Raw genomic sequence first — 15,605 nt, forward strand, 5'->3', positions numbered from 1 at the left:
TTAGGATGGGAGTGTCTCAAAAACAGCCAATCGAAAGACAGTCGTGATCCTTCACGTAGAACCCAGATAACTTTTTCTCCTCATGCTCTCACTCAGTCTCTCTCTCTCTCTCTCTCTCTCTCTCTCTCTCTCTCTCTCTCTCTCTCTCTCTCTCTCTCTCTCTCTCTCTCTCTCTCTCTCTCTCTCTCTCTCTCTCTCTCTCTCTCTCTCTCTCTCTCTCTCTCTCTCTCTCTCTGTTTTATATGGAAGTGATTGTCCTGCTTGTCTGAGGAAAGTGTGTGTTCGTGAGCATTTGACTCGCGTGTGGCTGGTGGGTTTCTGTCTCTAGCACTAACAGGCAGTATTCATCTCCATTACGCTCTTCTCACGAGTCTTTCTTTCATCAGGGAGGTTGAGCACTTGACACTTTTAAAGAAATAGTTCACCTAAAAATCAAAATCCTGCCATCATTTAGTAACCTTTATGTTGCTTGTTAACCTGTATGACTTAATTTGTTTTCTGGAACATAATGCAGAGTGTTTATACCGCTATTTTTGTCTTGCTTTTTTTCAATGAAAGCATATACCGCTGTAACTCTCAAAACTCATTTGCATGAATACACGCAAGAACCAATGCTGTTAGGCATCATTGACGTCAAACTTGCCACACACCAGGTCTTGATATGGAAGATTTGAATATACATTAGTGACATTTGAGGATTTGTATGGAAATCATGATTAATCAGGATTCTTTGATTAATATAAAGATCAAAAGAACAGGATTTATTTTAAATAGAAATCCGTTTTAACTAGATGCACGATTAATAGTTAAAAGATCAAACACCCACACAATCTCATAACTAAGTGACAATGATTCGGCTGTGTCTATTAAACCTTTGACAAAATCACACCGGAACATTTAAATCTGTGTCTGCGCTGCCGCTGATCCAGAGAGAGCAGTTGTCATGTAAGAAACCGCTTCGCAAACAGTCTTTTCAACCACAGTATCATTATTTCTGTAGAACTGTGATAAAAGTTTATAGTTCGAATATAAACACTGATGTCTACGGTAGCGCTCAAAATAGAGGAAGCACCTTTAGAAAGTAACATGGCGCTTTAAGTAATAATTGTATTAATTGCATTGTTACACCAGTAGGTGGCGATAAGTCACTGTTAAAAAATGTATGTGTCATTGAATCATTCATTCAAGAGATTAGTTAAAAAATCCAATAATCAAGTCAAATCATCTTCATTTATATAGCGCTTTTAACAATGGAGATTGTTTCAAAGCAGCTTTACAGAGATAAACATACAATTTACGGTAACAGAGATTGTTTTGGCTTTATAGCGATTGAATCAAAATAAAGTATTTATGAGTGAGTCATTGAATCATCCATTCAAACAATTTTTTTAAAATAATTAATTTAGATTCTCAGAACCTCTAGTAAATTACATTAGGGGTGTGCGATATTGACGAAAAATTGATACCTCTATATTTTCTGGGATTTTCCTGATAACGACATTTAGATCATATTTTGCTGACTGTTTATTATGTTTTTAACATACTGTACAATGCTAGGTACATTCTCATCACATGTTAACGCAGAGGTAGAGTTACACTCACGGGACACCGCAATTCACAAAAGGTCATTGTTTGCATGTGCTTTAAAGCCTTGCCCGATAAACATTTCATTCGCTAGCTGATGCGCTGTTCTAACATGAGCTATTCTAAGCGCGTACACCCGAAGCGCAAAGCCACTTAAAGCCTGACACACAGCGCCTGGTTACTGGACTAACTTATCTTTCGAGTCTTATTGCGCTAATACTCTCAAATACACACAAACCGATCTAAAACAGTGGCTGGTCCCCATTGACTTCCATAGTAGGAAAACGTATACTATGGAAGTCAATGGGGACCAGCAACTGTTTGGTTACCCACATTCTTTCAAATACATTTTATTTTCAACAGAAGAAAGAAACTTATTTGTGTTTAAAACAACTTGAGAGAGTAAATGATGACAATTTTTTGGGGGGAAACTATCCCTTTAATGTTAATAAAACAACAAAACAGCGAGGAAATCACTCGCTGCTCTTGACTGAGAACTTTAATAGTAGCTTTAATAAGAGTCAGTTCATATTTTGTTACCTAAAAGGCTTTTTTTTTTTTTTTAAATAGGGACATTCGTTTGGCTGTAATGCTCAGTCACTTGCAAAATAGTAAAAACCAACATGAAAAAGAATCGAGATAAAACCGTGAATCATGATTTTCCTGAAATAAATCGTGATATATTTTTGCCATATTGCCCACCCCATGCACATCTACTTTCATGGTGCCTTTTGTCCTTTTTTTTGGAGGTCAACAGCTTTTGTTCCTTATGTTCATTATATTGTATGTGAAAGGGCAGCATGAACATTCAGCTAACCATCTCATTTTGTGTTTCACGGAAAAAACGAAAGTCATATAGATTTGAAACGACACAAGGGTAAGAAAATGATGCCCAAATGTTCATTTGTGAGTGAACTAGACCTTTAATGCTGTCCATGATTTAACCTACAGCCTGAAAACACAGTTTCTAAATCCAGCGAGTGTTTTACAGTTCAGACCACCATAAGCTGTTTCTCTCTCTCTCTCTCTGCGTGGGTTGAAATAAAAAGATTATAATAATGCTAAATGAAGCATTGCGAGGACCACAGGATCTGATGATCTGAAGCATTGAAACGCCACAGGATCAGATGATCGCGCCGTGTTTGTTCGGATCAGCTTCTTCAATGCAGCACTTGCCATATTTTCTCAAATCAACTTTTGTGCACAAGTTTCTTGTGAATTTGTGTTTTCTCGAGAAGATCGAGAATTTTCCAGCTGAAATTATTACGTGTAAATTTCCAGGAGGTTAAAGTGATTATATGAGTCCAGCCCTGAGCTCAAACGCAGAGGAAGAGACTCACCTCCAGCCTCGGATCAGTGGTGGTGGTGATGATGAAGGTGAGGGAGAGATGACCAGCACATGTCTTCCCTCTCAGCACAGCAGGGGTCCGTCAGGGCACGAGAGCTGATGTGAGTCCAGAGAGAGGGTCTGCCATGTTGGAAGTTTCTCCGTGAGAGCGCACGTACGGTCAGTCGGTCCTGCCGTGATCCTTACACATCCAGCGTGAGAGATTCCACTGAGATCTGCCCCAAAACACACACGCAAACTCACAGCACGCGTCTTCACCCGACCGGCGCTCCCCCGCAACTCTCTCCCTCTCTCACACACACACACGCATACACACACACACACTCACACACTCACGCGCACACTGCCGACGGGTTGCAGTGGGGTCCAGCGCTCAGCGATGGCATGTGCGCACATGAGACATCCATCCTGAACCAGCCGCTCCAAGAACTGAGAGACCCAGCGACACACACACACACACACACAGAGAGAGAGAGAGAGAGAGAGAGAGAGAGGAGGCGGGGTGGAAGACAGCAAAGCAGAGAGAGGGAGGAGGGAAATTGTCAGGAAAATCCAGCTTTAGGTCATGTGGTGACCTGCTGATTTACACATTTACATGTTTTTTTTATATTTGATTGAATTTATTTATTTTTATAGTCTATTTCCTTAGATTTCCTTGATTAAATGCTAAATTAAAGAAAAACATTATATACATATTCCTTTAGATATGATTCCAATATGCTGGTTTGCTGCTCAAGAAACATTTCTTATTATTATCAATGTTGAAAACAGCTTTGTGTGTTACTCACTTATTTATATATGAGAGAGAGAGAGAGAGAGAGAGAGAGAGAGAGAGAGAGAGAGAGAGAGAGAGAGAGAGAGAGAGAGAGAGAGAGAGAGAGAGAGAGAGAGAGAGAGAGAGAGAGAGAGAGAGAGAGAGAGAGAGAGAGAGAGAGAGAGAGAGAGAGAGAGAGAGAGAGAGAGAGAGAGAGAGAGAGAGAGAGAGAGAGAGACCTCATTTATCTTGGCCTTTGCATTTATTTATTATTTGGATCTCTGAAATTGTATTGATCAGTTGTGGCATTCTGACATTAACACATGCTTGATCGTGGCTGATAGACAATCTAATGTGATTGTTTCTGTAACTAAAGCCGGGGACACACTCAACGACCGTAAGGCCGATTATGAATGTAATTTGATACTTACGACTGATTATGCCCAAACGCGGCGAGTCAGAGACCGTTGCGTTCAGTCGTTGTTTAAAATGTGCTCCAGTCGTTGGAAACGGTCTGTAAGTGTGTTCAGTTCAGTCTTAGAATGGTTCAGCTAGCCGTTAAGCATTTCCCCAGCATAAATGACTGTGATGTAGTTACGTACTATAGTTTCAGATCACGTCACCACGTTATTTCAGACAGACTTACAGCAAAAGAAAAGTATCAGTCTACTGGGAAACAGTACCTGAGGAAGAACTTGGATTTGAGAAAGTTTATGAAATAGATTCAAAGCTAGAGTTTTGTTTGAGACATTTCATCAAGATCTCTCTGAGAACATCTACTCACCCTCATGTTGTTCATAAGGAACATAAAGGAAGATATTTTGAAGAACATTTGGGCTCACACAACATTGAACCCCATTGAGATTTTCGTCTTTTGTGTTTGATGGGAGAAAGAAGGTCATAGAGGTATGAAGTCATATGAGGGTGATTAAATGATGACTCTTTAATAGTTGACCAGTGATAGTCCGGTTCATCTACGCAGCGTTTCTTTCTTTCTTCATATTATTCTCTCTTTGTTTTATTTTTCTATCTGCCCTCATAAGGGCCACTAGGAGGAAAATACATTCTGCTGACGTGGCACACATTGATTGTATTGTCCTAGCCGCTGGTAAGGCCACACCACTGAATGGCCTCCTTGAGGCTTGACATAGCATGGATTTAGTTGAATCAGCATGTAAAGTCAGTTCTGTCATTACTTCAGTTTTGTGGTTATACGTATATGCAAATAGGGAGAGTGAGGTTTATTTTCAATCTTTGTATAACCCGCAGGATTCGTCAGCCCTTATTCCACAGGTCTTGTCCAACCATTATGACTGAAATCAAAGCGTGTGAACCTCACCAAGCACCATCAACAGACAATTCAGTTCCCCGAACAAACGGCTTTGAACTTCCATCTCCTGACATACACACACACACACTCTCACGGCTTCATACGTACCTGTCACCACTGCTGTTTCGGCTCTGTATTATCCGCAGTGATGTTAAGACCCTCATGTTTTCTTTGCCTACAAAATTTTACGTGTTGGTTTATTAAATAGTTTGACTAATTTGATTGTGCTTTCATTGTGCAATACTCTCTGCTTAAAGGGATAGTTCACTTTGAAATTAATTTTTGATATGTTTTAGCTTACCTCAAGGGCATCCAAGATGTAGGTGTCTTTGTTTCCACAGTAGTTTCAATTTTGATATTTTTAGGTCAAACCGTTCTTGTCTGTCAGTCATATAATGCAGGTCTATGGTCACCACCTCAAAGAGCATGCACAGAGAAGTCCAAATTAAACATGATTTAATGACTCGTAAATGTAAGTACACATTGATGGCCTAAGACATGAAACGAGCAGTTTGTGTGAGAAAACGAACAGTATTTATATCGTTTTTACCTCTTGTAAATACAGCCACGTCCAAGTGATCTGAGGGCGCGGGCGCTTCGGTCTTTTCCGGAAAGCGCCGGACGTGATCTCTCACGCGTGTACGTCACTCATTGTTTACACAGAACAGAGATAGTAGGTAAGACGGCTAATTAAAATGGTACTAATTTGCGCTTATCCGGGATGTTTAAACCGTCGTAAAAGAAAACAATAAAAAAAAATAAAACAATTGTATGAGTGACGTACACGCGCGAGAGATCACTTCCGGCGCTTTCCGGAAAAGACCGAAGCGCCCGCGCCCTCAGATCACTTGGACGTGGCTGTGTTTACAAGAGGTAAAAACGAAATAAATACTGTTCGTTTTCTCACACAAACTGCTCGTTTCATGTCTTAGGCCATCAATGTGTACTTACATTTACGAGTCATTAAATCATGTTTAATTTGGACTTCTCTGTGCATGCTCTTTGAGGTGGTGACCATAGACCTGCATTATATGACTGACAGACAAGAACGGTTTGACCTAAAAATATCAAAATTGAAACTACTGCGGAAACAGACACCTACATCTTGGATGCCCTTGAGGTAAGCTAAAACATACCAAAAATCTATTTCAAAGTGAACTATCCCTTTAACTTTGATCATTAAAGCGTGACCATCAAATCTTTCTGCATTTTTTTCCTCAAAATCAGCATAAACAAATGAACACAAGTCAGCAGATTCCATCTGGGTGCAGGGATGTAGTGGTTGAAGCTCAGGATTCCCACTTCCATTAAAAACCTAGACATTTTAAGGAACTTTATTCGGCCTGGAAAAGTCATGAAAGCTCTAAAATATTTAATTAGTTAGATATTGCTCTTGTGTAAAGTAAAACTTGCTTGGATACCGCGGTGATTTCCAATTTGTGAGCGAATCGATATATGCAGGGTTATTATAGTTAACTGAACTTAAAACCCATGTTCAAAAAGGAGTAGGAAGAAGTTCATAACAAACTTTTCAGGTCCTACCCCCTATCTCTTTCTCTATCTTCAAGTAAAAATGTTACTTGAAATTAAAATAAACATTAACTTAAATAATAACCTTTTTTTTTATTTTATTTTTTTATCTTGATGTACTAAAGTAACTCAAACTAAAAAAAAAATCTATATAGACATGTTTACAAAATAATAAAAATGGAAAACTAAATTACTAAAACATTACTATAACCAGAAAACAGTGCACTTGAGTAATGTGTTCTGTAAGTCACTTTGGATAAAAGCCTGTACTAATGAAATGACTGTTTTATAGATCAGTCAATAGTGACCTAACTCTATACGAGTGTATTTTGTACCACGCTGTACTAATGACCAGCAGGTGCATGAGGTAATCTCTGTTCCTCTCCAGGGCAGGAATACGTGAGATTCTTTCTCAGACGAGCATGTCGTTTACAGACCTCATCCCCGCTGGCTTAATTAAGAGCTTAAAACACGAGCTGCTAAAATGTGCTCTGATCCCAGACTTCATTCCTCATGTTGGGAGTGAGTGTGTTTGCACGTCTTTCATCCAGCCTTGTGTATGTAGTCTGTCGCGTACAGCTCTGTCCACAATCGCTAATATTGAGAGAAAAAAAAAATATATATATATATATTTTATTCACGTTTTCTGATAAAAGCACTAACTTTCTCTGAGCTGTAACTGTAATCCGGTTGAAATTCTGCCATAGGTGAACCCATTGGATGTAAACTGAATTAAGCCGAACACTATCTCGCACACATGTGAATGTCTGAAGGACTCTGGGCCGGTTCTGGCTGGACATCTCATTTGGCAAATGGGGTAGTCTGAGGTATCTGTAAATATGATCAATGATTATTGATCATCCATTCTGCACCTTTGAAAACAAATGTAAACCAGGGGTTTCGCTTGGTAGATACAATCTGAAGATGCTGCTCTATAAACACCAGACGTCCTTTACAATTCAATCGTCCATATTCTACATTAGCATTTAATTTTTTCCCCTGAAGTCCAATTATAGTTATAGTAATGATTTCTAGCACCAAAACAGGCATTATTTCATTTTTCATGACCATTTTCCACCCTTTTTCCAATTTATCAAATTTGTTTAATATTGATTTTTTTTCTTCTAGCAAAACATTAATCTCTAATGGATCCCTTAACCGTGCAAATGTGTGAATGTGTTCAGTCATATGTTAATGTGCTCATATTTATGCCATCAAAAGTCAGTTTAGATTGCTATAGTTCTTGCAGTGTGTATTTCTCCTGCGAGGGGCTTTTCCTGCAGCGTCAGACGTCAGCACGTCACACAGATGCCGTTTCTCCAGATGTTTCCAGGCTCCTGCTGGTGTCTCTGTCTTGCGTTAAGCGGACAGGGATTCTGTCTTGGCGGCTCCATTTGTAACTGACAGAGCCATTATTTAATTAGTGTGATTTAGCTGTAAATGAACACGCTCCAGCGCTGTAATAAAACTGACTCGACCTGAAGCAAGAATACTTAACCATTAGATGTGAAATATGTTCAGCCGGCGCACATTCTCTCCTCTCTTTTTTCAAAATACAGTCCTGTTTTTTTTTTTGTACTGCGTCTTAAAACAGTATTCTGAATCTACCCAGATGGCATACTGGTAGTTGTTGTTGAATTTTTGAAGGCTGCATACAGTATGTCGTTTTTTTGGGGGGATAATGCTGAATTCCATTCAGCGTCAGCTTTGGGATTTTGGGACTTCTGACCATAAAAGCTGCAACATTAATTGACATTCACTGTTCGCTCTGCAGGTGTTCAATTGACAGCAAAGAAGTGCTGCAGCCAAATTGTGGCTGGAAATTATGCTATATTATGTCAGCTTTTGTACAGTTCTCCTCAGCGAAGGTCATTTATTGGGTTTTTCACAGCTGTCTCTGCAAATGTTTACTGTATCGTGTGATGGAGTAATGTTGACTCCCTGACCAAGGTTGTACTTAAACCCATGATCCGCATCTTATATAAACTACTGTTCAAAAGTAAATGCATTAAATTGATCAAAAGTGAATTTCTATTTTGAATGACTTTCTATTCATCAAAGAATCTGGAAACAATGTTGTGGTTTCCACAAAAATAGTACTAGTAGTCATTATTACAAAGCAAATTAGCTTGGAGCTATAATTTCTGTCTTGGTTAAAGGTGGTGCAATTCGCCTTTGGCTAAGCCACGTCCTAGAATGTAGATTGACCAATCACAGCGCAGCCAAGAACGAGCTCCCACAGTGGTCCGACACTTTTTCACAGCGCTCCATTGACTTTAACACAGGCGTCTCATATTTTTGGTCTCGGCCGGCCATTACCGTCGTAGTTTTATCAAAAATATGGTTAAACGTTGTGCCTGGGGCATTTGTAACACAGATACGTGTTTCCCAGAGAGGTTGGAGGGGGGTGTCCGTTTTTTCCCTTCCCAAACCGAAGTCAAATCCTGACAAGTGTAGCACACGCTGCTAATAAATACAACGTTATACTCGCGTAGTCCGTTTGCTTTGTAATAAGGATTATAGAAGTGAATAGAGACCTACCCAGCTTTGCATGAACAGTGTTGCTCCTTGATATTGTTAGTCCCAGCCTCCGTCTCCATTAGTAGGATATGCGGTGGTTAATTTTTTTACTGTGACCGGTGTGCTTTTGCCTCTATTTGGATGCCTTGTTGTTCCTTGCGTTTCACCTGTATGTCGTGAATATAGCCTTCGAACGTATATCGCAGCCCCTTTTGCCTACTTCTATCGGACACTTTATTTGCTGTTAGAAAAGTTTGATAAAATTTCAGCAGGAAGAGCTGTCACAGCATAAGCCATGTTGATACCAGAGCCCAGATGAAGTTTGTTTGTCGGACGTAGCAACAGTAACTAAGGGGGGCGGGGCTTAGCCAAAGGCGAATTGATTTGTGCTCAGATTAGTTTTCTGATTGGCTTTCCAATGTGTTGGCCACTCCTATACACTTTTTTTTGTTGTTGTTCAGTGATGTCTGCTCATGTTACGTGTGGTTGATCAGCTCCTCGTGTTGAGCAGAGTGAACCGCAGGACCGGACTGACCTTGAGGAATCTCTGGAGCTGAAGTTGGGGAAACTCTCCAGCAAGATCTCATTCTTTCTCTCTGACTTTTATTTGATCGACCTCCTTAAGAAAACAGTTTCCATGGTAACGGGCTGAGGAGCACAACACAGATGAAGGGAGAGATGAACCTTCGAGGATGCTGCCTTTGTCTCTGTCTGCTGAGATGTGTGTGTGAATCGCAGCTGCCGGATTCCCGTCCGCTCAGGAGGCCTGTCATCGAAACTCTAAAACATGATTAAAAGCCTCTTCCATCATAGCCCTATTAATTCATTATGTTCAAGTCAGTCTGGGAGATGCAGATCTGCATACTTTCAATTTTCCACCCATCCATCCATCCGACCATCCATTTATTGTTCCGTCCATCCATCCATCCATCTTTAATTTTTTTTATTTGATTAGTCTATTTTTTCTATCCATCCCTTTCCATTATTTTCTTTCCTTTGATCCATCAGAGAGTGAGAGATGGAGAGATAGGATAGGTTTTATCTACTGTAGAGGTTCTGTCTTGTCAGATCTTGTAGAGACTGAAGTGCAGTCAGGTGGTTGAAGGACTCCACTGCAGAGAAACGTAATCATGTGTAATTCCTACATGAGTAATTCTCAGCAGGAATCTGTTATATTCTAGTAAAGCACCAGGATCCTTCATCGGGAATAATGGCATGCTCACAGATGCTGAAGGGAGTGTGTGAGAGTCATTGTTCCTCACTCCTCATCTCACAGCAGGACACACGGATATCTGCGTGTCTCATTGCAGACGGTATAGGCTGCTGGTTCAATCCGCCGTTCACTCGCACTTTAAATCAGTTTTGGCTGCATGACTCTGGCTCTGAGTTACCAAGGCTTTTTTTCTGACGGCGCTTCCATTCCTGACTCTCAATCGTCCATCACTCATGTCATCCTCATTTACTCTTATCTCCTCTTAGCTTTAGCCTATGTATCAGTTGTCAGATCACCTTTGGTAATGGGTTTCATCTGATATATTTTATCCTTAATGTGAGTCTGGGACTCACTTAATGTTTTAAGTGAATAAAAGTATAAGTTAATAGTTTGGTGATATGGTGCAGTATCTTGACCTCACAGCATTGATATTGTGTCATGTTTGATGCCGGTGTTGTCTGCCATTATGAGTCCTGTTCAAACACAAAGACTCAGATTGGATGTTCAGTAAACACAAATATTAGCTATCGAACCACATTAGCAGAACGGCGAGGCCCTAATCTCTCCCTCCAGGCTAACTGTGTTTACTGTGTCTTTACACAGCGGGGAAAATAAACGCAGTGTTGTCCAGCCTCGGAAATACTGTAACTTCAGCTTGACAGCATTAGTGTGGTTTTTCCTTCAGTTGTGTAAACACATTGCACATGAATTTTTCACAGAAGACCCCAGTTTTACCACTTACTGTACGTTCTGCAGAACAACGTGCTTCTCAGTGTTTTCTCCTTAAGGTGAGATGGAGAGAGAAGAAAGAGAGGAATCCTGTGATGAACATGCGCTGTGTGCTTTGCTTCTGCTGAGTTATGTAGGCCAGACCTAATTACCGCTGCAGGAAACACTTGCAAATGAAAATCAAGCCGAGGAAACGCAGAATAGCCCCGGTCACACTTTCAAAGTGCAGAGGCTTCATATGCGTCTGCTTGCTATTCACAGTGTTTGTTCATGTGGAATCTTTTGGAAATGTCCTTCCTTCCTTTTAGATGGCTGCAAATGAGCAAAGATGAATGAAATGGCTTTTAAACTAATAGGACTGCTTCATGTTGTCATTTTATAATTATAATTTCCCCCCCTTAAGTCCACTCATAATGTTAGCCGAGGTTTCTTCCATCAACACCTTAATTTCCAATTCTTTTAAAGAAACTATGCCTTTGCTTGCTTATAGTTTATTTAAGGTTTTATTGAATAAGAGGTTATGAATATGTTTTTAATCTTCTTATTATATTGATGTTACATAAATAACATTTGAATATCAAGTCGGTTTCCGCAGCAGGTAATGTGACATTTTATAATAAGCTGTGCTCATTTGATTCCCACTGCTTGTTTGAGGTGTTTTACTGCCTTTTTGTTGTGTTTTGAATTGTAAATGAGTTTTTCCCCTCCGTTTCATTTCTTAGCAATTGGTTCCTGGTTAATTGCATGTTATATTGCTTCCAATTCCCGTTTGTGGGAAAGTGAAAGTATCATTAGATTCCCACTGTGTGTTTCTCACTGCTGTAATCAGATTGGAGAAATATTGATTTCAAACACTCACTGTTCAGTGTTCACCACATTACTTTCTGTTGTTAATGAGAGATACTTTCTGGAATCTTTGCAGTCTTTAATTTTGTTCTCTGTTTTTTCTCTGTCAAGTCCCTGGCTGTTACGGTGCGTCAGGTTCTTTTTGAAGGGTTTATGGCACTTTAATAGCAGGTCTTTGGTCCTGACAGCCATGAACTGTCAGTGTTTGACTGACAGGTGCTGTAGGTGTTGTACTGTCACTGATCAGCTGTCTGTCTGTCTGTCTGTCTGTCTCCTTGCAGGGCAGTTTCGTAGCCTGTATGACCGCCACTCTGCGGCAGATGGACGACTATCACTACGCCCACCTCATCAGCACCTTTGGGAAGATGCGCACAGACGTGGTGGTGAGTTCTATGCCAATAAAAACTTTGTGGAACTCTTTAATCCCAACCCACATGTAGACAAAAATATATATTTATATATCTAGACATATATTATTATATATGTCTATATATATCACACACACACACACACACACATTTTGATTTCTCTGACCTACAAATGTGCAATTTAAGACTTTTGAAGGCCTTTCTTCCCCTCCTAAAGCTACACTTTGACTGATTGTCTTTTCATTTCCGTCTGTGTCAGTGAAGAAAGTAAACATAGACTTAACTGATATTTATATGTTTTATGAATCATTTTCTTAAACAAGTTAATTTATCAAGGCTACCAGGTCAGTATTGCCAATAGGAACCTTCTTCAAGCTTTGGAATTTGAAAAGTAATTTTAAATAATACAAATTCTATGCTACGTTTAACGCAGTTGGTGGAATTGGCAGACGTTCCCTCATCATGCGCTGTGCAAACGCGTCAAAGCATTCTCAGGTATAAACATGCAGCATTAATGCACGTAGGTGATTTTGAACGAATATTTCATGTCGATATTCAATGGTTACATAATGTTAAAACTAATCCTGCTATTGATATCTTTGTAAGACCCTATAGAACAGTGGCTAGGGAAAACAAATGTCAGGCAAATATCGAACCTAAAACTAACTTTACCGCGCTCAACCACCGTGAGTGCATTTCACGCATTTGTAATCGCTCGCATTCAGCGGGGAGGAAGGGAGGTTGGTCGGTCGGTCGGCCCAGCTCGGGACCAGCGAGATTCGTTGAGATTAATGAATCTATTTATTTATTTATCTGAGGTGCCGGAACACAGTTCCGGCCCACTTTAACCCCTGTATATATATATACACTCACCGGCCACTTTATTAGGTACCCCATGCTAGTAACGGGTTGGACCCCCTTTTGCCTTCAGAACTGCCTCAATTCTTCGTGGCATAGATTCAACAAGGTGCTGGAAGCATTCCTCAGGGAGTTTGGTCCATATTGACATGATGGCATCACACAGTTGCCGCAGATTTGTCGGCTGCACATCCATGATGCGAATCTCCCGTTCCACCACATCCCAAAGATGCTCTTTTGGGTTGAGATCTGGTGACTGTGGAGGCCATTTTAGTACAGTGAACTCATTGTCATGTTCAAGAAACCAATTTGAAATGATTAGAGCTTTGTGACATGGTGGAAGTAGCCATCAGAGGATGGGTACATGGTGGCCATAAAGGGATGGACATGGTCAGAAACAATGCTCAGGTAGGCCGTGGCATTTAAACGATGCCCAATTGGCACTAAGGGGCCTAAAGTGTGCCAGGAAAACATCCCCACACCATTACACCACCACCACCAGCCTGCACAGTGGTAACAAGGCATGATGGTTCCATGTTCTCATTCTGTTTACGCCAAATTCTGACTCTAACATCTGAATGTCTCAACAGAAATCGAGACTCATCAGACCAGGCAACATTTTTCCAGTCTTCAACTGTTCAATTTTGGTGAGCTCTTGCAAATTGTAGCCTCTTTTTCCTATTTGTGGTGGAGATGAGTGGTACCCAGTGGAGTCTTCTGCTGTTGTAGCCCATCCGCCTCAAGGTTGTGCGTGTTGTGGCTTCACAAATGCTTTGCTGCATACCTCGGTTGTAACGAGTGGTTATTTCAGTCACTGTTGCCCTTCTATCAGCTCGAACCAGTCTGGCCATTCTCCTCTGACCTCTGGCATCAACAAGGCATTTCCGCCCACAGAACTGCCGCTCACTGGATGTTTTTTCTTTTTCGGACCATTCTCTGTAAACCCTAGAGATGGTTGTGCGTGAAAATCCCAGTAGATTAGCAGTTTCTGAAATACTCAGACCAGCCTTTCTGGCACCAACAATCATGCCACGTTCAAAGTCACTCAAATCAACTTTCTTCCCCATACTGATGCTCGGTTTGAACTGCAGGAGATTGTCTTGACCATGTCTACATGCCTAAATGCACTGAGTTGCCGCCATGTGATTGGCTGCTTAGAAATTAAGTGTTAACGAGCAGTTGGACAGGTGTACCTAATAAAGTGGCCGGTGAGTGTATATATATATATATATATATGTCTGTGTGTGTGTGTGTGTGTGTGTGTGTATGTGTATATATACAGTTGTGGTCAGAATTAATGGCACCCCTGGTAAATATGATCAAAAATGGCTGTAAAAAATAAATCTGCATTGTTTATCCTTTTGATTTTTCATTCAAAAAAGTTGCAAAAATCTAACCTTTCATTGAAGTAAAAGAATTGAAAGTGCGGGGGAAATCACATTATGAAGTTTTCACCAAAACACGTTGGCCACAATTATTGGCACCCCTAGAATTTTTTCAGGTAAAAATATCTCTAAAGTATATTCCCATTTAATATTTACCTTTTTTTAGCACACCAGGGTGAACATGAAATTGTCTAGCTATGACTTCTTGTTTCACAGGAGTTTAAATATGAGGAAACACAAAGGCCAAATTCCCTTAATCATCCATCACAATGAGTAAAACCAAAGAATATAGTTCTGATGTGCATCAAAAGATTGTTAAGCTTTACAAAATAGAAAGTGGCTGTAAGAAAATAGCTAAAGAATTGAAAATCCCCATTTTGACCATCAGGGCAATAATTAAGAAATTTCAATCAACTAAAGATGTTCTGAATCTGCCAGGAAGAGGACGTGTGTCTATATTGCCTTAATGGACGGTGAGAAGGAGAGTTTGAGTGGCCAATGACTCTTCAAGGATCACAGATGGAGAATTGCAGAGATTAGATGAGTCTTGGGGTCAGAAGCCAACCAAAAAAAAAAAAATCAGACAACCCCTATATCACCAAGTCAAGTCAAGTCACATTTATTTATATAGCGCTTTTCACAATACAGATTGCATCAAAGCAGCTTCACAGTGATAACATGAAAGTAGTACAACACAGTTCAATAATATTGTTGAATATTAAATATCCCCAACTAAGCAAGCCAAAAGCAAGGCGACAGTGGCAAGGAACCAAAACTCCATCAGATTGGATGGAGAAAAAAACCTTGGGAGAACCCAGGCTAGTCAGGGGCCAGTTCTCCTCTGGCTAACAATCATAGGGTTTTAAAGAAGCTTTACAGTAAGTGCATATCAGAGAGTACCTGGAAAAAATACATTTAGTTAATCATGTAATATTTAGGGGATAACATATCGCCGGCGTTGAGTCGTCTCTTCGCAGGCGTTGAGTCGTCTCTTCACAGGCGTTGGTCTTCTCATCACAGGCGTTGAGGCATCCGAAATCCCCGTGAGAGGCAGGATACCAAACTGGAGCCTACGAACGCCATTTTTCTCGGGACAAGCGTCCCGAGATAACAGCAGAAAGGCAGATGGGAAATAATTAG

General features: G+C 40.4%; 1 protein-coding gene across 1 annotated transcript in view; it reads left to right on the forward strand.

Moving 5' to 3' along the window:
* The first annotated feature begins 2,882 nt into the window (after window positions 1–2,882).
* LOC130090636 (dedicator of cytokinesis protein 1-like) overlaps window positions 2,883–15,605 on the forward strand; it is a 119,381-nt gene continuing 106,658 nt past the window's right edge. The window contains exons 1-4 of the mRNA XM_056258123.1: window positions 2,883–2,961; window positions 9,561–9,624; window positions 10,999–11,067; window positions 12,102–12,237. Of these exons, the coding sequence (XP_056114098.1) occupies window positions 2,883–2,961; window positions 9,561–9,624; window positions 10,999–11,067; window positions 12,102–12,237 (348 nt within the window). The remainder of the gene's footprint in view (window positions 2,962–9,560; window positions 9,625–10,998; window positions 11,068–12,101; window positions 12,238–15,605) is intronic.

This window comes from Rhinichthys klamathensis, unplaced genomic scaffold (assembly GCF_029890125.1).
Source record: "Rhinichthys klamathensis goyatoka isolate OS25496 unplaced genomic scaffold, OSU_Roscu_1.1 h1tg000148l_1, whole genome shotgun sequence".
Classification (NCBI taxonomy): Eukaryota; Metazoa; Chordata; class Actinopteri; order Cypriniformes; family Leuciscidae; genus Rhinichthys; species Rhinichthys klamathensis.